General features: G+C 38.8%; 1 protein-coding gene across 12 annotated transcripts in view; it reads left to right on the forward strand.

The window, feature by feature from the left end:
* tnrc6c1 (trinucleotide repeat containing adaptor 6C1) overlaps positions 1-25071 on the forward strand; it is a 601775-nt gene that overhangs the window by 285328 nt on the left and 291376 nt on the right. For 10 of the 12 annotated variants that reach the window (XM_073026006.1, XM_073025993.1, XM_073025999.1 and 7 more), the window contains one exon: positions 13623-13687. The exons of 1 other annotated variant lie outside the window; for it this stretch is intronic. In XM_073026006.1, coding sequence (XP_072882107.1) covers positions 13623-13687 — 65 coding nt within the window. The remainder of the gene's footprint in view (positions 1-13622; positions 13688-25071) is intronic. One more of the 12 variants, XM_073025994.1, reaches the window with a different exon arrangement.

A 25071-nucleotide genomic window follows, 5' to 3' on the forward strand; every position in this document is an offset into this window, starting at 1 on the left:
TTTCCTCAAGCCAGTGATTCTCCAATCTAACCCTGGATGTCAGAGTCCTTCTTTAAGACACTGACCTTCTGCACATTTCCCCTTGTCTTCCCTCCTGGACCTCAAGGGAATGGCACGGAACCCATCTGTTTACATTTTGCTCCACAGCTGCAGAGAGCCTGAACTAACAGATTTTGAGCATGCTAAATGTATGAAACCTCATCTATGATGTACAATGCCCTGGGTCTCTTACAGAATAGAATTTTGCAGAGATAGAACTGCAAACAAACAAAATACATTGGCCCTCTGTTACGGTATCATGGTCTTCAAACACCAACGTGAGGGCCCAGAAATGACAGAAACTAACTCTAAATATTGATCACATTATGAAAAACACAGTAGACCGGAATGTCCTGGACGCAGCTCACTGGCCAAGCTCACTACCTGAGACACTTCCTTGCATTTCTTAAGTGTGGGAATAAAGACATTGATGGAAGGATTGAGAGGAGACCCTACATCCAATGGCTGGAGGAAGTTCTAAGGGATGAGTAAAGCTCAAGCAATAGACCCTGAGGCCCTGCCCCTAGAACAACTTGAGATATACTGCTTTCTGGTGTGAATTTTTTGGATGTTTCTGCTGGTCAGAAATGTATAAAAATAATTCAAATGGATTAAAATAATTTATAACAATATTGGATTATAGATCTGAAAAATAAAATAATAAATAAGAAACACCTTAGAACGGTTAACAAACAGTCAAACTTTAAAAAAAGTAAAAACAGTACTCTAACAGTCACTTCTCAACCCTCCCCAGACCTATATCCATTTATTTGCCAGGCATCCTTGCAAAGAAACAAGGGATTGGATGTGAATTCATACCCTTAGCTCAGCATGTCAGTGCAGCCACTCAAGTCCAGCAGCAATGAGGAGATAAAAGGAGAGACCATTGACCTACTTCTCATCACTGACTTCCTCATTGCAAAGAATTGGCACCAAAGCGATTGACAGAGAGAACATTGCAGGCCTTTCTGATGGAACTGCTCATAGAGCGTAAGGATGTTCAGGCCCAATGCATCTACTTTTTTCCAAAAGCATTAACTGAATCTTAATTAGGAAAAACACACAAAAACAAGAAATAAGATTTAAATGAACAAATAAAATTATGTAAACCTTCTGCAACTTACCCCTCCACTTCTCTGCAGTAAAATGAACTGAGTCTTTGTACCTACAGCCTGATAGGCCTTCTCTGGTGCAAACCCAGTAGGCAGATTCCCAGTAGAAAATTCACTCTCTACCATTGAACTACACAGGAGGTCAAGCATTGGGTCACATTGCTCCTGACAGCAGCAGTTAACCGTATATCAGTTCAGGACTTTTACCTTCGTAAATGTTTATGCTGAATCCCAAATTTAGGATTCTGGAGGAATTTAACTATTTTTCAGGAAATTTCAGGACATTTTTTTGGGTGGGAGATACCAAAAGATTGAAAGAGAATATTTGTGACTTTAATACAACAAAATCTGCAGATGCTGGAAATCAAAACAACACACTCAAAATGCTGGAGGAACCCAGCAGGCCAGGAAAAGAGTAAACAGTCGATGTTTTAGGCCTATCTCCTTCTTCAGGACAAAATGTTTCCTCTTGAAGGGTCTCGGCCCAAAATGTCGACTATTTACTCTTTTTCATAGATACTGCCTGGCTTGTTGAGTTTCTCCAGCATTTTGTGCATGTTACTTTGTTACTTTAATTCCTGGTTCATTCCAGTGGTGTTCTTGCTAATGCTGGCCGAATCAATGCGTCCTCAGCTTGAGACCAGCAGCAGGAGCAAGAATAAGCGAGATAGCAAATGACTACAGCATCTTTCCCGCAACAAGACCCATGAGTTGACACAAAAATCGTATGACTTAACAAATTTTCACATAGTGGTTGTGATAACTTGACAAGAGCAGAAAAATGACAGATATACTGCCTTATATCAAAAGGACATAACAGCTTTTAATGGACAGCCACTGTCACACTTTATTAATCCCACTATTATTAATCTGACAGCTGGTTAAATTCATAAAAGTAGGATTAACAAAGTGTGGCAACGGTTGTCCATTAAACAATGTGCAGAATAATGTCCATAATTGTATTAACTCTAATAAACTGCTAACCTTGTTAATCTGACAATGTCAATTCTGACCAAACTATTGGATTAATAAGTTTTGCTGTTAAAAATTTCTAATGGATTACATTAAGATAATTTTTCTGTTCACTTCTTCAATTGATTGCATTATTTTTCATTAAATTGATTATGTTATTATTTGTGTTTGTATATGGAAATGAGCTAATGGATGATGCTCATTCGGATAATTTGTATCATGGTATTAAAATATCCCAAAAGTATTATTTCATTTTCATTGTAAGCACCTAAAATGATTCAAGTACATTTATTATCAAAGAATGTATTAATTATACAACATTGAGATTTGATTGCTCACAGGTAGCCACAAAGCAAGAAACCCAAAAGAATCCAATTAAGGATAAAAAAGAATAAAAATTAAAAGTAAAGACCAACACCCGTTGCACATGCAAGGGGTAGAAAAAAATACAAATCATGCAAACAGTTCTGTGATACAAAATAGCTGTGGCCAGCAAAAAGTGTTGAAATCTTCCATTGGACCCTAATTCTTAGTCACTGCTGAGAACTGATTCATCATGAATCATGTTAAATTGCTTTGCAAACTCTAGCCCTGGATTGCTTCAGATACTATTTTTTATGTTGTAAGATGATATTATGGCAATATTCCTATTGTTTTGAAACTAACATTGAGAATGATAATTAAAATACTCAGTGAGAATTTGTCATTGTTAGATCCCTTTCTGGCCCTGTGAGTTCCCTTGGAGCTCCAACGTGGGAATCTCTTTGCATGCATGTATAATAGTTTTAGCCTCCATTCACCTACCATCCTTCAGGAGAATGCAGACCTGATGTTTGTTCGTGCCCAGTTCTAATTCTTGGCCAGAGTTGCCGTTTTGGACTTCAATGATTAAATCTATGCTTGAAGTGAGAATGCCTGGGGTCTTTAGGGTCTTTGATAATGCTGGCTGCATTATTGAGGCAGTGAGAAGTATAGAGAAAGTCCATGAAGGAGAGGTTGGCATCCATGATGTGCTGAGCTGCACCCGCAACTCTCTGCAGGTTCTTGCCAAACTGAGCTATGATGGACCCTGATAGAATGCTTTCTGTGGTGTATCGACAAAAGTGGGCAATGGTTGATAGAGACATGCCAAATTTTGCCTCCTGAGGAAGTAGGGGCATTGCAGAGTTTTTTGGATGTCGCGTCAATGCATCTGTACCAGGAACGGTCACAGGGATACTCTTTACTGGCTGCCTATTGCCTTTCCCTCTCCTGACAGTCAGACAGCTACCTACGTCCTGCAACCTAGGGGTGGGTTCCTCCCTGTAGCTCCTATCTATCACATCCTTTTTCCATATGAGTGGAGGTTATCCAGCTGCAGCTTCAGTTCCTTAATACGGTCTCTAAGGAGCTGAAGCTCAATGCACTTTGTACAGTTGTAGTTATCAGGGAAACTGAAGGTTTTCTAAATTTCCCACATCTCACATAAGAAACAAACCACTACCTCCTAATCCATTCTTAGTGCACTAGCTATGTACTAGAGGAGAGTTTAAATTACTCTGGCAGGGGGATGGGAAAGGAGTGATAGGACTGAGGATGGAGCAGTTGGTACAGAAATAGATGCAAATGAAGAGGGACAGTCAAAATTTCAGTCAATTGGATGGAGTTAGAGTGTAACAGGGGGTCAAAATCAAAGGGGGTGATGAATACAGGACTAAAGGTGTTATATTTGAATGCACACAGTATAGGAAATAAGGTGGTGCTATTAGTGATTGGCGGTCTATGATGCTGTGGGCATCTCTGAGTTGTAGCTGAAAGAAGACCGTAGTTGGGAGCTTAACATCCAAGGATACAGATTGTATTGAACGGACAGGCAGGTAGGCAAATGAGGTGGCATGGCTCTGTTTGTAAAAAATGAAGTCAAATCCTTAGAGTGCAGTGACATACTGTAGAATCAGAAGATGTAGAATCCTTGTGGGAAGAGTTGAGAAACTGCAAGGTTAAAAAGACCGTGGTGGGAGTTATATACAGGCCTCAGAACAGTAGCCAGGATGTGGGCTATAAACTACACCAGGAGATAGAAAAGGCATATAAAAAGGGCAATGTTATGATAATTATGGGGGGGATTTCAATATGCTGGTAGGTTATGAAAATCAGATTGATGCTGGATCCCAAAAGAAGGGATTTGTAGAGTGCCTATGAGATGGCCTTTTAGAGCAGCTTTTGGTTAAGCCCACTAGTGGAATGGCAATTCTGGATTGGGTGTTAAGTAAAGACCCATATTTGATTAGGAAGCTTAAAGTTAAGGATTCCTTAGGAGCCAGTGAGCTTAATATGATAGAATTCACCCAGCAGTTTGAGAAGGGGAAGCTAAAATTTGATCTATTAGTATTACATTGGAGTAAAGAGAATTACAGAGGCATGAGAGAGGACTGCTAGAAAGTTATGCTGCAGAAGTAGTAATGGAGGGAAAAAGAAATGGCAAACAAAATTATTAAGTATTTGGTATCAGTCTTCACTATGGAATTCATTGGAAGAATTGCAGAAATGCAAGAGTGTCAGGGGGCAGAAGTGGGTGTTGTTGGTATTACTAAGGTACTTTAGAAGCTGAATAGCTGGAAGGTAGAAAGGTCACCTGGACTGGATGGACTACATACACCCCATAGTTCTGAAAGAGGTAGCTGAAGAGATTGTGGAGGCATTAGTAATGACCTTTCAAGAATCACTGAATTCTGGACAGGAAAATTGTATATGTCAGTCCACTCTATAAGAAAGGAGGGAAGAAGAAGGAAGGAAATTATAGACCAGTTAACCCGGCATTGGTGGTTGGAAAGATGTTGGAGTCTATTACTTAGAATGAAGTTTCATTGGCCAAAGTCAGCATGCTTTTCCAATGTGCAAATCTTGCCTGAAATATCTATTGGAATTCTTTGAGGAAATAAAAAATACAGTGGACAAACAAGAATCGTGGATGTTGCTTATTTGACTTTTCAGAAGACCTTTGACAGGGTGTCGCACAAGGATGCTGAACAGAATAAGAGCTCATGGTATTAGAGAAAAGGTGCTAACATGGACATGACTGGCAGGAGGCAAAGAGTGGGAATAAAGGAGGTCTTTTCTGCTTGGCTGCTGGTGACTAGTTGTGTGCCACAAGTGTTGGTGTTGGGACTATTTCCTTTCACATTATATGTCAATGCTTCAGATGAAGGAAGTGATGATTTTGTGGCCAAGTTTGTGGACGATACAAAGATTGGTGGAGAAGCAGGTAGAGTTGAGGAAGCAGGGTATCTGCAGAAGGATTTAGATAGACTGGGGAATGGACAAAGAAGTGGCAGATGGAATATAGTGTAAGGAAGTGCACAAGGGATAAAGGCATGAATTATTTTCTAAATGTAGAGAACATTAAAAAATCAGAGGTGCTGAGGAACTTGGAAGTCCTTGTGCAGTATTCTCTAAAAGTTAACTTGCAGGTTGAGTCAGTGGTAAGGAAGGCAAATGCAATGTAGTATTCATCTTGAAAGGACTGGAAGACAAAAGCAAGATTGTAATGCTTGGGCTTTATGAGGCATTGATCAGACTGCACTGAGATTATCTTGAGCAGTTTTTGGGCCCCTTATCTAGGAGAAAAGGTGCTGAGTTTGGAGAGGATACAGAGGAAGTTCTCTAGAATGATCCCAGGAATGAAAGGGTTAACATATGAGGTGCCTTTGATGGCTATGGGCCTGTACTTCCCAGAATTTAGAAGAATAAGGAGGGATCTCCGTGAGACCTATTGAATATTGAAAGGTCTGGATAGAGTAGATGTGGAGAGACTGTTTCCCATTGTGGAGGAGACTAGGACCTGATTGCACAGGCTCAGAATTGAGAGATGACCACTTAAACCAGAGATGAGGAAAAGTTACTTTAGCCAGAGGGTGGTGAATCTGTGGACCTCATTTGCCACAGATGGCTGTACAGGCTAAGTCATTTGGTATATTTAAGGTAGAGTGTGATAGGAGCATGAAAGGGTAAGGGGGAAGCCAGGAGAATGAGTTTGTGAGGGTTGATGTATCAGCCATGGTGGAGTGACAGAGCAGGCTGGATGTGCTGAAAGCCCTAATTCTCGTCCTAAGTGTTATGGTCTTAGGAAAGGCTATTAGATCATACCAGGAACTGAAAGCTTTCAACTCTCTTGACCTCAGCCCAACTAAACTAATTCCTTCTGCTTATGCAATGTTCATATCCTTCCATTTCATAGACATTCTTCTCCCTGAAGGTCTCAGAAGGAGCTCTGAAGTGATCAGCAGAGTAAGACTTAATGAATATATGCACACACAATCAGGAGAAGACATCAGGCACTCAGCCTTTCAAACCCACTCTATAATAAAACCATAGCCAATCTGATTGTAAACTCCTCTCCATTTTCCTGTCTAGTTGCAGTAACATTTCACCCCTTTGATTATCAAGAGTCTCTTCAAGTCTGAGCCAAATAATTTGATTCTAACACACTTTAAGGAAGAGACTTCCAAAGCCCAGTGACTTTCTGAGAGAAAATTGTTTGCTTCAACTCTGATTTAAATGGGAAGCTGCTTGTTTTTAAACTAAAGACCCCTAGTTCTCGGAGACAATAGAAGCTGCAGATACTGGAATCTGGAGCAACAATCTGCTGGATGAACTCAGTGAGTCAAATTCCACCAGCAGATTGTGTGTTGCCCCGAATTCCAGATTCTTCCATGAAATAAACATCCTCTGCACATGCATTCTCTTCAGATCTCTTAAGATCTTGTACACTTCAAGCATCATCACTCAGTCTTCTAAGCTCCAACGGATACAAGTCAAGTCTGTCCAACAGTTCTTCATTACACAACCTATTAGAGTGATTGATCGAGTAAATTTTGTCTGCTTCCAACATATCTTCATCCTTCCTTAATTAAGGGGACCAATACTCTACATTGTACTCCTAATATGATTTCATTAATAACCTATTTAACTAAAGCTATTGTCTTACTCACTTCTCTATTTCATTCTCATTTGCAATAAGTGGTTACATTCTGTTAGCTTTCTTAATGACGTGCTGTACCTGCAACCAGTGGCCACATTATGAGCGACCTCCTGCACCTAATAAAGCGGCCATTGAATGTCTGTCCGTGTTCTTCCACTGCTGCAGCCCGCTCACTTCAAAGTTTGGCATGCAGTGCATTTGGAGATACTTATCTGCACACCACTGTGTGGTTACTTGAATTACTGTCGCCTTCCTGTCAGCTCTGGTCATTCTCCTCTGACTTGTTTCATTAACAAGACATTTTTGCCCACAGAACTACCATTCTCAGAAATTTTTTTAATGATTCTCTGTGAATTCAAAAGACTATTGTGTGTGAAAATCCCAGGGGATCAGCCATTTCTGAGGTAATCAAACCACCACATCTGGCACCAACAATCATTCCATGGTTAAAGTCACTTAGATCACATTTCTTCCCCATTCTGATGTTTGGTCTGAACAACAAATGAACTTTTTGACCATGTCTGCATGTTTTGAGTTGCTACCACATGACTGGCTGATTAAATATTTGCATTAACAAGCAAGAGTCACCAGTGCACCTAATAAAGTTGCCACTGAGTCTGTGTAATAGCCTTTTGCAAATTGTGTACCAGGACACCCAGATGCTACAACCACACAACCACAGCATCAAAAATGGTGAAGGACGCAGGGCACAATGCAGGCAATGTGAGGTGCTAAGAGAACCATGTTCACTCAAGCAGCGGCTTGTTTGTCAGTAATAGAGCAGGAGGTGTGATATTTCCATAACAGCTTCAGATCTGCACCTCCCTTTAAGAGATCAAAGCTGGCTTTAAGCAATCCAAGACTATACATACACTCAGTGGCCACCTTATTAGGGGCACCTGTGCACCTGCTCATTAATGCAAATATCTAATCAGCCAATCATGTGGCAGCAACTCAAAGCATGCAGTTTAAGTGAAACAACCACAGATGCTGTAGACTTTATGCTAATTCATACAGTTAATCAATAACACAGTTAGCGCCAGTCAGGTGCAGAAATCATTTAAAAGATCAGGCACACAAAATCTGTATACTAACTTAATTATAATCAATGAGTTTAAGTTAATGGCACACCACGAAACCATGCCCATTTGCAGTTTCTATCCAAGTTAGCATAGCAGTGCTGGAATAAAAGTAAGGAAAAAGGAATTTCCTTCATCACTTAACATAACACAGATCTTCCCTCAAATGGTTATTTCTCAGGCTGAATCTTTAGAACTTAGCCTTTTTACTACAGATTACACTATCATATTTAGTTTTAATTCTTGTAAGTGCATTCAAAATATTGACTTCATAGATCATGCATATTTTGTAGTGTATCACCTGCATTTTATGTCATTTTTAATTGTATCTTAGTGAGAAAAGATGAATGATCTTCGAATGCTATTTCCACTGCAGCTGCAAGTTTACATCACAATTCCTAACATATACAGTATAATATATTTATGAACTAGTGATTTTAATTTGTGTAAGTGCAATGTTGTCAAAAGAATTTTTAACCACTCATTTTTTTGCCTATATTTACATATATTTTACAGCTAATCTGAAATTTAGTTCTCTAATTATAAGAATCTTTTAGCAAATACTGCATCTTTTCTTAATCTATGACATACATTGACAGATGTTACAGTCCTTCTGATCTAATTTTATCTGCACAAGAGCAGTGTGTAAAAGGATTTGTTGTTTAGGACGATCACAAAAGATAAGGTACAGATAAAAGAATATCATTTCAAAACCACAAGCCTCTAAGCATCTTAGGTCTTGTATAGTAATAGTCTGTGAGTGATAATTTGGATAAAATATACCCTCAAAACACAAATGTATTTTGAGCAGTTGTTGTCATAAAATAATTATTTCAGACTGTTGGTGAAAGACATTTGTTTCATAATTTATATTCCCAACTGATTAAATTAGGTTTGTTGATATTCCACTATCCATTTCAACATATAAATGCTTATTAAAACAATAATGTGTAGTATCTCCCTCAGGATAAATGAGAATGAATCACAAATTGCTAATCCATAAAGTGTAATGTTCAAGTTTTCAGTAACTTTCTCCTGAAATAAAATTCAGTATAAAAGATAAAATCAGATTGCAAAATTAGTTAGGCCATAAATATTTTAAAAAGAAAGCTGCCATTTCCAGTGTTGTACCCTTCATGCTCTAGGTGTTTATTAATTCTATTTTGTAGTTTATAGTGATAGGTATTACATTTTGAAGTGAGCTAACCAAAAAAGCTCATATTTCATTAATTGAATTCAATTCTGAGTCAATTTACCTAAGCTATTTGCTCAAATTAAGCTGTGTAAAATTAGCTCTAGTTTGGCTAGTAAAGTACATGGAAAATACACAATTTGATAGTCACATGATGATACTTTGGTTTGCCCATGAGTTTGCATGTAACCAAATTACAAGCTTTGTTGATAAGAACCTAAGAACTAAGAACAGGAGTTGGCATCTGGGCCTTAGAACCTCCTCTGCTACTATCAAGATCATAGCTAATCTTCTGCCTCTGTTCCATAAATTCATATCTCTTTATTTCCTTCAATGTCTCTCAATGTCCCAAAATGTTTTGATCTCTGTTGTAAATAAACTCAAAGCCCTTCTAGATTGAGAATTCCAGAAATTTACCACCCATTGAATGAATCAATATCTCCTCAACTCAGTCCTAAATTTTTTCCTTTTATGCTGAGACTGCTAACCCTAGTTCCAGGTGTCAGCTAAGGAAATTATTTTCCCTGCCGGTACCCTGCAATGTTTGTAAGAATGCTGTAAATTTCATTGAAATCTCTCAGTTTTCGAAACTTGAGGAAATGCAGACCTAGTCTACTCAATCTCTTCCCACATAGCAAATCTATCATGCCAAGAAACAGCTGGTCATCGTTGCAACAGATTCTGATTTGTTACCACAGACAATATGTCAAGAAGTTACACACACACAAAGTGGTAGAGGAACTCAGCAGGCGGGCAGCATCTATGGAAGAGAGGAAACAGGACCCTGATGAAGGGTCTTGGCCTGAAATGTCAACTCTTTCCTCTCTTTCATAGATGCTGCTTGGCCTGCTGAGTTCCTCCAGCACCTTGTGTTTATTACTTTGATTTCCAGCATCTTCAGCTTTTCTCTTGTTTATGTCAAGAAGTTTATTGTTTTGAGGCGCAAAAATCTATAAATTACAAAAAATAATTACGTTGTACAAAAAGAAAGTTCTTGTACCTCCTCTCTGATGGTAGTAATAAAAAGAGAGCATATGTCAGATGGTGAGGAATGGTGCATGCTGCCTTCTCAAGGCACCCACCACTTGAAGATATCCTTGATAGTGGGGAGGGGTTGTAACCATTCTGGAGATGGTTGAGTCTACAACCCTCTGCAAACTCTTGGAACCCTGTGTATTGGAGGTTCCCTACCGAGCATCTACTCTCAGAATATTTTACACTGTCCACTCTTTCTATAAAAAAGGATGAAAGAATATCCTTTTTAAATGTTCACAATACACAAGGTCCAATACTCTACATCAGAAGTTTTTAACCTGGGGTCCACAAAACCCTTGCTTAATGTATTGGTCCATGGCATTAAAAAGGTTGGAAACCCCTGCTCTAGATGCTTATGAAGACAATATGGAATTGCAATAAATAGTCTTCACTTCTGTAATCAAATCCTCTTTTAATAAACACAACCATTCTCTTTCTAATTGCTGATTTCATCTACACATTAAACTGTACAATATTCAGTGACTTGAGTGAAAAAGGACTAAATCCATTTAAACATTAACGTTTCTCAGTCTGTCACTATCTTAAAAATAATTTGCCACATTATTTTGTTCATTGAGGTGGAGAACCTCACGCTTATCCACATTATGTTCCATCTGTCGCATTCTTGATCACTCATTTACCTTCTTTATTTGTGCTTGCAGCTTCTTTAGGTCCTCCCTGCTCAAGCATTCCCCCCCCCCCCCCCCATAGTCATAGTCTTAAAATCTAAGAATCCAAGAAATAAACACTTATTCCCAGTTTCTGTCAGTTAACCAATTTTCTGCCCATGTCAATATATTTAAAAAAGACATAGGCAAAAGATGGGTAACACTAGGCCATTTAGCTCTACATCTGTAGTCAGGAAAATGTTTGAAGCCATCTCTAGGGAAGAAATAGGGAGACATCTGGATAGGAGTGGTTTCATCAGTCAGTCTCAGCATGGATTCATGAGGGACAGGCCCTATTTGACAAATTTGCCGGAGTTTTTTGACGATATTGTGAACACACCAGATAGAGCAGAACAGATGAATGTTGTATATCTGGATTTCCAGAAGGCACTCAGAAGGGTCCTGCATAAAACACTTACCCATAAGATAAGGATGTATAGATTTGGGGGTAATATATTAACATGGATAAAGGATTACTTAACCAATAGAAGACTGAGTTAGGGTTAATGTTTCTTTTTAGCTAATGCTAATTTCTTTCAGATCCTCCTTCATCCAAGATCCACTGTTCTCTAATGTCTCTGGGAGGTTTTGCTGTGTATTCCATGAAGACAAACACGAAGTGTTTAATTTCTCTGCCTTGTTATTATACTCTAACATAAATTCTTTCACTCTGCCTGTACATACTGCTCATGACAAAGTGTTGTTTGAGCTCCCTGCTGTGAGTGCCCACATCTTTCTGAGAAACAGTGTGGTGGGAATTCATCTTTCGTTACATGAACTAAAGCTGTGATATTGTAATACTCGTGAATGGAACTCCACTGGTTCCATTGACCCCCTATGGACTGAATTTTGGAATTAGGGTTCAATGCACACACACACATCATGACATATTTTGTGTATAGAGTAAGACTAATTTGTTCCTGGCAATTTGGACAATAAGTGCAAATATAGATACAAACACAAAACTAAATTAATCTAGCAGTCCTTTTACATAAACCTATTTGTATATTTTCACAAATAAGTTTTCTCCTCACAGTTTTGATTTAGGGGGCACCCGCATGGGCCCAGCTCTGCCTGCCTTTTCATCGGGTATATGCAGCAGGTCCATATACCGAGCTTTCCCTGGTAATTCTCCCCAATTCTTCCTGGGCTACATTGATGATTGCATTGGTGCTGCTTCATGTACCCTGACTAAGCTGGTCAGTTTCATCAACTTTGCCTCCAACTTCCACCCTGCCCTTAAATTTGCTTGGTCCATTTCTGACATGTCTCTCCCCTTTCTCGATCTCTCTGTCTCCATCTCTGGAGACAAGCTCCCTGCCCCCACACACTCTCCTCTATCCAGAGGGTTTGCTCCCTCCTTGTTTCCTTTGTCCATTCATCACTCCTGGCACATATCCCTCTGAGTGACAGAAATGCTATGCCTGCCATTCACCAGCTCCTTTATCCCCTTTCAAGGCCCCAAACAGCCCTCCAAGCTGAGGCAAAACTTCACCTGCAAATCTGTTGGCATCGTCAATTGTATCCACTGCATTCAATGCGACTCCTCTATATTGGTGAGACCTGATATAAATTGAGATCAAGCTTTGTTAGGCACCTCCATTCCACCTGCCAAAAGCAAAAATTCCTGGCAACCAACCATTTTATTTCATATTCCCATTTCTGTTCCGACATGTCAGTCCATGGCCTCCTATTCTGCTATGATGAAGCTACTCTCAGGATGGAGGAGTAACATCTCATATTCTGTCTAGATAGCTTCCAACCTGATGGCATGAACATTGATACCTTCCCATAATTTTTTTCTTCTTCACTGTTTTCCTTTCCGCCTCATCCTTACCTTATCTTCTATTACCCACTCTGACCTCTTCTCCTCACCTGCCTATCACACCCTCCCTCTCATGCCCCTCCTTCTTCCCGTTCTCTCATGGTCCACTCTCCTCTCCTATCAAATTCCTCCTTCTCTAGACCTTTAACTTTACCACCCATCTGGCTACACCTATCGCCTTCCAGCTTGAGCTCCTTCACCTCTACCCACCATTTTATTCAGGCATCTTTTCCCTTCCTTTCCAGTCCTGTTGAAGGCTCTTAGCCTGAAACATCGACAATGACAATTCATTTTCATAGATGCGCCTGACCTGCTAGGTTCCTCCAGCATTTTATGTGTGTTGCCCTGGATTTGCAACATTTATGGAATATCTTGTACTTTTGATTCAATTATTTGATTTATTTGCAGTGTAAAGTTTTAATATTTATTAATATTTTAAATTAAAATACAGCATCAGTTTATCCTGCTATCATTGTCTTTGGATGTGCATTAATTTCAGTGTGGCTTATCCTTGAAATCAGTTCTGGTGTTAAATTTAATCCAACATATTAACATTGTTTTTCTTTCCATAGATGCTGGCTGACATGTTGAGCATTTCTAGCATTCTCCATTTTTGTTTCAGATTTCCAGCATCCACAGTATTTTGCGTTGTTTTTTAGCTTAGCAATCTGCTTTTTGAATCCCACTTGGAACATTCTAGTTTTTTAGTTAAAATCATATTCCATGCTTTTGTGTTGCAGCAGAAATTAAATGCATATCAAAGTGATGCATGGCAAAAAGCTGTCTTTGAAGAGAGGAAAATAAGGTATGGCTCTCAGATTGTAACTATTGTTTCATTTTCTCAAACCATTTGATAAGTTCAATATTTCTTATTTTTTAAATTTCAACTATTTTAGTGCAAAATACCAAGTTATTTAGTTTAATTTTTATCTTCCATTCATTGTAGGTGTGAAGGAGTTAGTGAGAAATGGATAGTACTTGATGAATAAACCTCTAACTCTTTTGTCAAAGTATTGAGAATATTTTAACTTATTGGGTAGCAATTCGTGGAGAAGAAAAAGCCAAAGAAATAGGGGCAGTGCGTGTTGAAATTATGAATTTTTATTTCACCAGTCTTAAAAATTACCTTGTTCAAGGAATGAACACAATACTGTGGTTTGATTCCAAACTAAACCTTGAGATACATACATTCTTCCAGAGGTGATACCAAGCCTGTGTTTCATTTTGTAATCTATCAATAACCAAAGGATTGGCTTGTTTCTGCTCATTTCAAAAAAAAATTAAGACAAAAGAAACAGCAATGTCAATAATACGTTATTGATTTAACAAAGAACATTTTGCCTGCTAGAATTTTAATTTCTCAGTACTTTAATGTCAGAATCAGATTCAGAACCAGAATCAGGTTTAATTCACAGACATACGTCGTGAAATCTGTTGCTTTGTGGCAGCAGTGTTTTGCAATGCACAATAATATTTTAAACTTTAAATTATAATTCTAAGTGTGTGTGTATATATCTATAGATAGATAGATAATTATATATATTAAATTAAATATTTATTGCAAAAGGAGAGGGAAATATACTGAGGTAGTGTTCTTGGATTCATTGCCCATTCAGAAATCTGATGCTGGAGGGGAAGAAGCTGTTCCTCAAACAGTAAGTCTGTGTCTGCAGGCTCCTGTACCTCCTTTTTGATGAGAAGAGGATATGTCCTGGATAATGAGGCTCCTTAATATTGGATGCCACCTTTTTGAGGCATCGCCTTTTGAAGGCGTCTTCACTACTGAGGAGGCTAGTGCCCATGATGGAGCTGGCTGAATTTCCAGTTGCAGAATACTGGGCTATAAGTTACTAGTCTGTACAAACATTACATAACATCTTTTGCCTAAATGTTCCTTTCTTGAAAAAAAAACTAAGCTTTGAATGAAGTAATTTTCAATGTTGTGTTAAGTTTCTAACTTCCCCTGGAGCTCAAGGTCTGGATATAGGAGATATTAATTGAAGGAAAATTGTTTAATGTGAATTTTTGGTTGAGCTTGTAGAAAAAGAGTACATTGATATGTTCATGGCAACTTTCCTCCTGACTAGAATTGAATTATGTATTTACTTGTGCCATATTTGAAGTGTATTTTGACTGAAACCTTATGTGCTCAGAACATTGTGAAGCTGCCATTTGAATCCATCGAGGAATCTTGATTTAATATTCTTAATAAATAAGGCATTTATGTCTGCATATGTTTTACATTTTATTATGATTATATTAGAATTTGTTTTAGTGTCACAATAAATGAGTTAAAAATCCAGAGCAGGAAACATTTTCTTAGTGCCTAGGAGACTAAAGATGAATGACCAAAACTACCCAAAAGGAAATGATAAAATTATATCAAATAACAGATAGCAAGTAAAAAAAATTACAAGTTTAAAACTCAATCAAAGTGTCTATGTTCTATTCCCAAAAAATTATATCCAAAATATCTTATAAGTTTGAGCAGAACCACAAGATTGAAGAATAAGCTCTGTTTCTTTGCTTGTGTGTAATACGTAATGCATTTATCCTGTGGAAAACTGAACTGGCCACGCACACAGTTGTGAGTGTGCTGTACTGCAACCCTTTGTTGTAAGTGACCATGCTGCAATAACATTAACAGAATGTTATAGGATCTTGAAAATAATGGCCAGGAAATAAAGTAACTTCCCATCCAGCGCAGCTTGTATAATTGCCAGAAGTCAGTATGTAGCCACACCAGTTTCCATGTTTTTAGATCATACTGAAATCAGTATTCATATTTCTGCATGTGCTACACCTTCCAAACTGGCATCTTGAAAGTACGTTTAAATATGAGACCCGTGAGGTTAAAATAATTTTATAGCAGATTGTGGCAAGCTTGAAAGACCAGACATATTTTTACTGCTGTAGTTTTGTTCATAAGCTGTGGCAACGACAACATGACTTTGATTTATATAGAACCTTGAATATAGTAAAATGTCGTATTGCAGTTAACTGGAGTATTATCAAACAAAATGGAGGGAAGAACGCAGGGGCTAAGGTCACATTCAGTAGACATACTTGTGCAGTTTGCTGCCTGCACATGTCACAATAGAACATGGGAAAGATAATGAGTGGGAAATAGTGAGAGAGGATGGTGGAGGGAATAACTAATACTAGAACTGAGAGCAGCGGAGATATCTGCAGAATGATTTCCTTTGAGGTCTAAAAATGTGAGTTTGTATAGATTACATAAATTAGGAACATCCCAATGAAGCCAAGTTAAGAAGATTTTGTGGCATGGTGTTACATTAATCTGATGTAGATCTATACCTATATGAAGAAGAATATATTCAGTGATTGATTTATGTCAGATTAAGCTGCGGGACAGTAGCAGTGACAAGCCTGTCAGTGCACTAAAAATGAAATTCGATCTGAAGTGGGAACATTAAGGTATCAGTGAGCTTCAGTGCATTGAATAACTTTTGCATCGGACTGGATTTGGGGTATCACTTCCCATCAAAATTCTCAGGGATTTGTAGCGGTCTTTAAATATATCAAATACTCAGAGACATCTAAAAGCTATTAAAATCACTTTAAGTAACCTGAAATGAGTTAAGAACTAAAAATAAATATTAAGAAGACAATGCAGTACTAAAAAATACCTATATTAAGATCCTATGTACAAAAATAAATAACATTGTGTTCTGTGCCTAATCTTCAAGCTGCGTATTCTTGTTCCAATGAATAATTCTCATCCTAAGGCAGGCCTGGCTGACGAGGATGGAAAAGGGACAATCAGGCCCTGCTATTGGTCCAGCAACAGAACACAATGACAGATGCACTGGCATCTGTTGTTCAGCTTTAACAGATATACAAAGCTTTCACCTTTTTTTTTGGATTTACTAACTTGAGAGCTGGCAAATGTTTCTGATTCCCCTCAGCACCTTTAGCTACTGCCAGAACAACTCACCAAAGACTGACAAAAAGCTACTGACACAATGAACAGAGAAACTGAGAAAGATTTCGATCAGAAGCTGAGCAGACATTTCACATTGCGAGGGAAACATTACTTCACAAGATCGCAATAGATTGGCCAAGCATGTAATAATTACTGAGCTCCAGACCGTTATTCAAACCCAGAGACACTTAAGAATGAAATTGCCTTGAAACAAAACAAAAATCTTCTGGCACTCATCCTATCCTTCTGCTATCTTGAAGCTTGCTAAGTGTAGAGATACACATTTGTTACGGTTAGATATTACTATATAAAATTGCAAGGCGTGCAACTGCATATTACACTTTGCTTAGCAGAGTACGATTGGAAAAATAAATATCAGGTCAATTTGAAAGACTTTTTGTAGATTACTATCAGGTCAGCTCATCTGTTGGTAATACTCATAAACAGACCTCAATATTTCTCTCCAAGTTTGTAAATTATTTGAAGCTTTTCTTTCAGCTCGGTTAGTAACATTATCTGAAGAATTTTCAATATGGTCTTTCCTTGAAGCTTGCTCTTTTCTCCCATCACTCCTTCACTTGCTTACCCTATATCTCTTTTGCTAACAGTTATAGCATTAATATCCTGCCATCAGCATGACAATTAATACTGCATATGTTATTAATAATTGCTGCCACCTGCTTCCTGAGTCTGCTAGCATTTTGCATTTATTAAAATTCTTGAATATGTTTTCTCATAAACCAATACATCCAAATTTGGACTGCCTACAAAACCCACCTGTGAGTTTTGGACACTTTCCAACTTCAAGGTGCTTACGTTCCACCCACTCTCCCATGGTGCAACTTGCACAATACTGACCCAGTGTATATGCTCTCCAGCACTGTTAACATCAGTACTTCCATACACTGACCAAACCCACAGCTACCTGCTTTTACCAAAACCTTCTCACCCATAATTCTCCTTATAATTCCAATTGTCTTCAATTGTTTTCAATCGTCAAAACCTCACCTTTCATTAGCCGCAACCTTTCACATTCTCAGCGACTTGCTATACCTTTGACGGGTGTTTCTCTCCAAATGTTTAAACGCACTTCTTTTGTGCTGGGATTTCTTGCCCATTGCAAAATACTGCTGAGTGTAGGGCTTGACCTCAATCTTGCAGTCAGTGCAAAATTACAGAGGGAGTTTCAAGGTTATGACTCAAGAACAGTGAAACATTAGCAATGTCTGTCCAAATGCTGACAGTGTGGAGACTATAAATGGAACTTTTCCATGCGCCTCGCACCTTCATCCTTGCATATAGTGGAGGTCGCAAACTGAGAAGGTGCTGCTGAAAAAGCGTTAACCTGTGAGTGTAGCTACAGCATCCTGTCATTGAGGGAGGTGACGTTTAAGAAAGTTAATGTGGTGTAAATCATGTAGAATGGTGAAATCTTGATGATACTGAGCTCAGTGAATGTATCTTCAGGCGACAGCTCACCAAAAGTTATCTAACCTTTCAGCTAGTCCCGTAGTCAGAGTACAGGTCATTCTGGGTTAAGAACATCTACTTATGAACAAGCTCCCATAATATTATTAAAATTCATGTCGGATATATGTACATACCTCCACTCCTACAAGCAGCAGAATTGGTTTCCCCTCTCTCTCGCTCCACTTTTAATATTGTTTTTTTTTATCAGTCTCATGTGCTGTTGATCCCACTCTGTAGAGGTATGGTTTCCATATTGAGTGATTTTAGTGTACTTTTCGAGTCACAGATATAATTGATTTATAGCTGTCTGTAAAAACAGAACCTATTCCTTGCTTGGGACTAGCCTGTATTGTTATTAAGTTGAATGCAAAGGAGAGCTGTTAGAGCCTCACTTGATGCTGATGATCAGTTTTTGGTTCCTATCTGGTGTAAGTTCACTTAACAAGTCCTGCCCTTCTGTTTTAAGTACATGTCGCTCAGGAATCTGAGGAAATCCAAATAAAATTGAACATTATTCAAACTTCAAGAAACATTCTACTTATAAACTTCGTAGAGGCAAGACCATTGATTTAGTAAGATGGTCGAGCATAGGACCTCATGCTGAACAATTCCTGCAACCATGTTCTAAATTCAGGTGATTCGCTTCTATCAGTCGTAGTAATCTTCAATGGTTGTGACATCTCCTAGTAGAAGGTCTTCTCATTGACTTAGATTGTCCTCAGTTTTATTGAAACTCCTTGATCATGCTCCTCTTTGAACTCAACTTGGTCACATAGTCTCTTAGAAATGACAGGGTGAAGATTATTACAGACTATGAGGTCAGCTCCTGCTGATAATGGCCCATACTTCATCAATGCCCAATTTAGAATGCTAACTTGGTTCTCTATCTCTTTTATTTAGCATAGTATCAGTAGCTGATAGCATCAGTGTAAAAGTGGAGCTTAGTGGATTGGTAAGGAAAAGATTAGAAAGTTTTCTCTTTCTCTGAACCTGCTAGTTATCTAGTTTGGTTGTTCCATCCTTAATGAATCAACCACCTCAGTTAGTGTTGGTGCAACTGACACACTCTTGGTAATGGATATTGAAATAAACTACCCAATGTTTAATCTAACTCCCTGCTACTTCCCAGTTAGAGTCACAAATTCATACAGTACATAAACAAGCCCTTTGGCCAGCCATATCTGTACTAATCTATCTAATAAAAGTTCTAATACCAGCACTTGGTTCATGTCCAATGGAAATTCAAGTTCTTGTCCAGAAACTACAGTACTTAGATGTTTCAATATTATCTTTCTTCAGCACTTACTCGGTCAGTACATTCCAGATTCCAACCATAGTCTACATGAAAAAGTTTTCTTCATATCCCCTCAAAATCTCTTATCCTTTACCCAAAACCTTCATTCCCTGCACTACCTTGTGTTAGATACCTCTCTGAGAAATTTTTCTACTAACCACCCTATCTATGCCTTCATATCTTTCTATAGTTTTGTCAGGAATGCCAAAATGCCCACCCCACTCTGGTTATTCTGTCCCAGGGGAGAAAACAGCCTGTCTGGTCTTTCCTCATAGCTAAGACACCCCATCCTAGGAAACATCTTGGTGAATTTCCTGTTCACGCTTCCCAGTGCAATCGCATTCATCCTATAGTGAGTCAACAAGTACTGTGCACAGTATTCCAGCTGTGGTCTATCCAATATTTTACAATGTTTTACCTTAACTTCTCTGCTCTTATATTGTACACCTCAGCTAATGAAGGCATGTATCCTATATGTCTTCTTCACCACATTATCCATCTTTGCTGCAACCTTCAGGGATACTTGACCAAGTCCTTCTGTTCCTTAATAATCCCAAAGGCTTAACTATTCACGGTGCATACCCTACCCTTATTAGACTTCCCAAAGTGCACCATCTTGCACTCAACATCTGTCACTGCTCTGTGCATCTTACACAGATCACTATTATCCAGTATCCTGAGACCATCCCTCCCACTAGAACACTATTTTCTAAGTATTCAAAGTGCATTTATTATCAAAGAATGCATAAATTATACAACCTTGAGATTTGGTTTTCTTACCAGCAGTCACAAAGCAAAGAACCCGAAAAAAAAAACACAATTAAAAAAAAAGTAAAGACCAGCCCCCAATGTGCACAGAGGAAGAGAGAGAGAAAAAAACGGAATCATGCAAACAACAGAAGCAAGCAGCAACAACAGCATTCTGAACCAAATTGAGTTCTTTGATCCAAATCCTCGGAGAAGCCTGGAGTAGGCCCAAAGCCTTGGTATTCAGTTCATCATATTAGTGGGACCAATTGCCACAAAGATCGCAGACATGAAGCAGAGCAGCCGGGGCTTTCTCACAGCCTTAGTGTCATGGAGAGAGGAGGCCCCCAGTCTGTCTGGGACAGTGTTTAAATTGTCCAAACCTCCCACTAGGACCTGAGCCCTTCTGTGGCAAATCACTATGGGACTAGACTTCGCTGCTGAAGAAGCCATCCTTGGGCCTTTCCAAATCGGCTTGGCGCCCAGTGCAATCCGACCTTGCCCAACTCTCGATACCCTGCCCTTCCAGTCTATATGGGCCAATGTCTGGATTGGTCCAAACAGCAGATTGTACCTCACATTAGGACTCGCAGCCTGCCACAGTGAATCTAGGCACTATTTTAATGTTATCTATAAGCTTTCTCTATTCACACACAAAATGTTCTTGTATATAATAAACTGTAAGGGACCCAGCATCAGTCACTACAATACATCAGTACTCAATCACAGCCTTCCAGTCACAAAAACAAACTCCACTATCACCCTCTGCCTTCTATTACCTGGCGGGTTTTGATTCCAACTAGCCAACATCCTGAATCCTATGGGCTTTTCTGTGGTCACAGGTCTATATTTACCTCGTTTATCCCTGCACTACTTACTGAATAAGGGTACCACATTTGCTCTCCTGTCATCTGCTGCCACACCAATGGACAACAAAGATTAAAAAAAAACTGAAATTATCCAAGCATCTCTCCTTTTGTCTCCAACTGCAATCTGCAATACATCTCCTCAGCCATTGGCGACTTATTTGCTTTCATGACACTCCACACATTAGTTGACTCTCTATTTTCCTCCACAGATGTTACTTGACCCTCTGAGTTCTTCCAACATTTTGTGTGTAGTTACATACACTGTAAACTGTGTTCACTGTGCCAGGGTTTTGTTTCATCTCACTGAGGGTAATGAACAGGAAGTCTCCTTGCATTTTTAAAATCTGATGCCACTATATTTTGACTCTAAATGTCACAATGTCAGAAATCTATTACCAGCTCATTGCATCTATTTAATGCGGCATTGCGCTCTCTGGTGTATTGTACTGCTGGTGGGTCTGAACCTACCCAAGGATTATAATGTTGACTAAATATTATTAATCTATAAATAACTAGTCCATAGAGCGGCTCTTCTGAATTAAATAACAATCCTTAAGTGTTAATGAAGAGGAATTTGCAAGGTTGACTTGCCTTAATGTGCTTTTCTCATGACCAAGGGCAAAAAACTGCAGATGCCAAGAGCCTGAGATAAAAACATGCTCAGGGGCAGGCAGTGTCCATGGAGGAGACATGTAGCTAAAGTGTTAGGTTAATGACCTTTGAGTAGAACTGTGAAAAGTTAAAAATGAAACACGTTGTAAAGTGCATAAGTAGGGGAAGAGTGAAGAATGAGGAAAGTCGGTGGTAGAGTGGGAATGAAGTGAGAATGAATGACACAAATTGGGTTGATGCCAAATGAATGAAGCTGCTAAATATAGATCAGGAGAAGGTGTAGATCAAAGAAGGGGAATGAAATCTGAAGCACTGGAAAGAACACAAACTTTAAAAAACAAGACTAGAATAGCTGACTGTGTGGAATTTAGTGTTGAGTCCTGAGGGCTAAATATGCCAAGCCTAGAAAGTGAAATGCTTGAAAGACTATCCATTTTTCTTCTTGCTATTATTTTATGCGGTGCTTTTGTATATCTGAGAGATTGGCAAGACTGCTTCAGAAGACAATCAAGTGAAGAGAGTGGGTGGAAAAACAGCATAGAAGTTATTTCTGCTGTGTCACAGCTGCTGGAACATAGGTTCAATCCTGACTTTGAGTGCTATCTGTGTGGAGCTTGTACATTCATTCCATGACCATGTGGCTTTCCCTGAGTGCTTTGATTTCTTCTCACACTCTGTGGACATGCCAGTAGGTGCTGGCTGTTCTAAATCTTCCGTTAATGTAGGGAAGTGGCAAGAGGATCATAGATGCATTGATGGGCATGTGTGGTGAACTACATATACCTGTCTGGACACGCCCCCCCGCTGACTGCTCCTGTGGCTCCTCCCACTGACCGTGGCTCCTCCCACGGACCCCGGTATAAAGGCGATTGGAGCCTGAGCCCTGGTCTCAGTCTCCAGGATGTAGTATGGTGGTCAATTGCTGCTTGTTCTTTCTTCCAGCCAATAAAAGCCTATATCTCGCCTCATGTCTCGGAGAGTTATTGATGGTGCATCAATATGTAAGAGACAATAAGATGATAGCAAATGAAAGGCACTGATGGGATCTTTTTGCCAGGAGCTGACATGACCCAATGGGCTGAATGGCAGCCTGGCCATTGTCCATAAGCATTGTGTTGGTCAGTAGTCTCACATGGACTCATTGGAAAGGGGCAGCAGATTTCCTTTGGAGAAAAGCATTAGTCAGTCACTGAAGGGATTTGAATAGGTCTTCAAACAGCCTCTGGGTTATTAATACAGTAACAAAAGCAATATCCTATTCTCCCCAATGGACCTCTCTCCGATGCCTGTATCCCCAAGGCCATAAAGGAGTTTAACTGTGGACACTGAGAACAACAGTAAAGGAAAAGGAGAAAGGATCACATTGAGACTTTAGAGATTAATAACAGAGGGTAAAGAAGAGAAATGGAAGACTTACAGCAACACTAGATGGATTTGATAAAATTAATTATTTGTAGTGATACGCATCGTAACAAGTATGTCATACTAGTAAGTAGAAAAAGAACATAAGCATTGAAGATAAAAGTATGAAATGAGCCCAAAAATATTAAATAAGGAAAAGTTACATTTTCCAGAAGAACCTTCCACTGGTGGAAATCGGAAAGAAGTACTCACATGAGAAATGTTCAGACACTTTTGTATTTGACCTTCCAGCAGCTGGGCTCCATGTCAATAGTCCACAGGTAAAATGTACTTCATAACATACTATGTTATGAGAACTCAACTATGTTACAACCCACTATTTATTGCATAGGATAATAGGTTAGTCGTTATAAAATAGAATGTTCTCCAATTCAGTAAGAGCAATAGCACAGGAAATCTTCGAATTAAACAAAATAAGCGTGGAGAAGACTGACTAGACAATTTAATGAGCACATTATTTTTAGAGCACCTAAACAGTCATTAACTTTTATAGTTCTTACATTACGCTAATAAAAACTGTTGTGTTCTCTGTTACCTTCTACTGCTATACTATGTTTCAGAATATTAAAATCACCAGGCTACTAACTGCAATATCTAATAAAATTGCCATTGGTTTCATGATTAGATCAAAACATTCCCACAGTGCAAAGGGACAGGTCGACAACTGAGCATTGCGAACAGATGGCACCAACCTCAGATAATGTAATGTGAAATTAATCACAGTCATTATCATCACAAAAGGGATTCACTTAATTCCTTTAGACACAATCAGCATGATCAGTGGTTTACCTCAAAACGTTTTACACCTTATAATTATTTCCCACTCCTTTGAGCTAATAATAAAATTATTTTACTGCATACAGGTCAGTTAGCAATGTCATCTCAGCTGACATCACACACATATAATTCTTGCAGCTCACCCATTCATTATCTTCCATACTACTATTCCCCTTGACTTAAAATTGTTTTCAATTCACAGTGATTATGGGTAGATCATTTACCAAAGTATTTTCAGCATGAATGAATAATTGGCAAAAAATACAGCAGTTGTTTATGGAAAATAGGTTATAGAAGTTCTGATTCAAAGTAATTGGTAATTATTTTGTTTATTCAAAACTATGTAAAAAGATTGTATGTATTTTAATTTTAGAAAATACTAATTTTTAAAAGAATTTGCTTTATAAGTAACTACTTGCAGTGTCATAATAAATTAATTGTAGTGATTTTTCTTATCCATCAAGTTATGGATAAGATAAAGCATCTTACTGCAACATTTTGCCATTCAAAAACGACACCGCACACTGTTGTTTCAAACTCCAGTGGCTGCATTCCCTGAAGCTCAAGTCTACCTGCCAGACTCTCATACATCAAATCCCATCCATCAGCAACATAACACCTTCGTCTCTGAAGCACCAGCTACTTTTCACATTGACTCCTTTGCCAGCTCCTCTTCTGACTTCTCTAGCCTCCCCTCCACTGAACACCAGTCTCTTGCTCTCATTGAGCTCCAGTGGATCAGTAATGGATGGTAATAAAAACAGGAAAATAATAGAAATGCACAGCAGGTCAAATGATATCTGAGGATGGAAAAACAAAATTAGCATTTTAAGTCAACACACGTTCATCAAAACTGAGAAATGTTCCAAACTTTTCAGAGGAAGGGGTAGGGTGAAGAAAATTTGTGAAAGGCTAAAGACCGAAGAGAGTAAATGATAATGTGATGAGGCATAAATCAGACGAGATTAAAAGTCAAAGGAAATGTTGGCTCAAAGTGAGAGAGGGTGGTTATTGGACAGGGTAAGAAACAAAAGATTGGTTTGGGTGAGTTG

Source organism: Hemitrygon akajei, chromosome 22 (assembly GCF_048418815.1).
Source record: "Hemitrygon akajei chromosome 22, sHemAka1.3, whole genome shotgun sequence".
NCBI lineage: Eukaryota > Metazoa > Chordata > Chondrichthyes > Myliobatiformes > Dasyatidae > Hemitrygon > Hemitrygon akajei.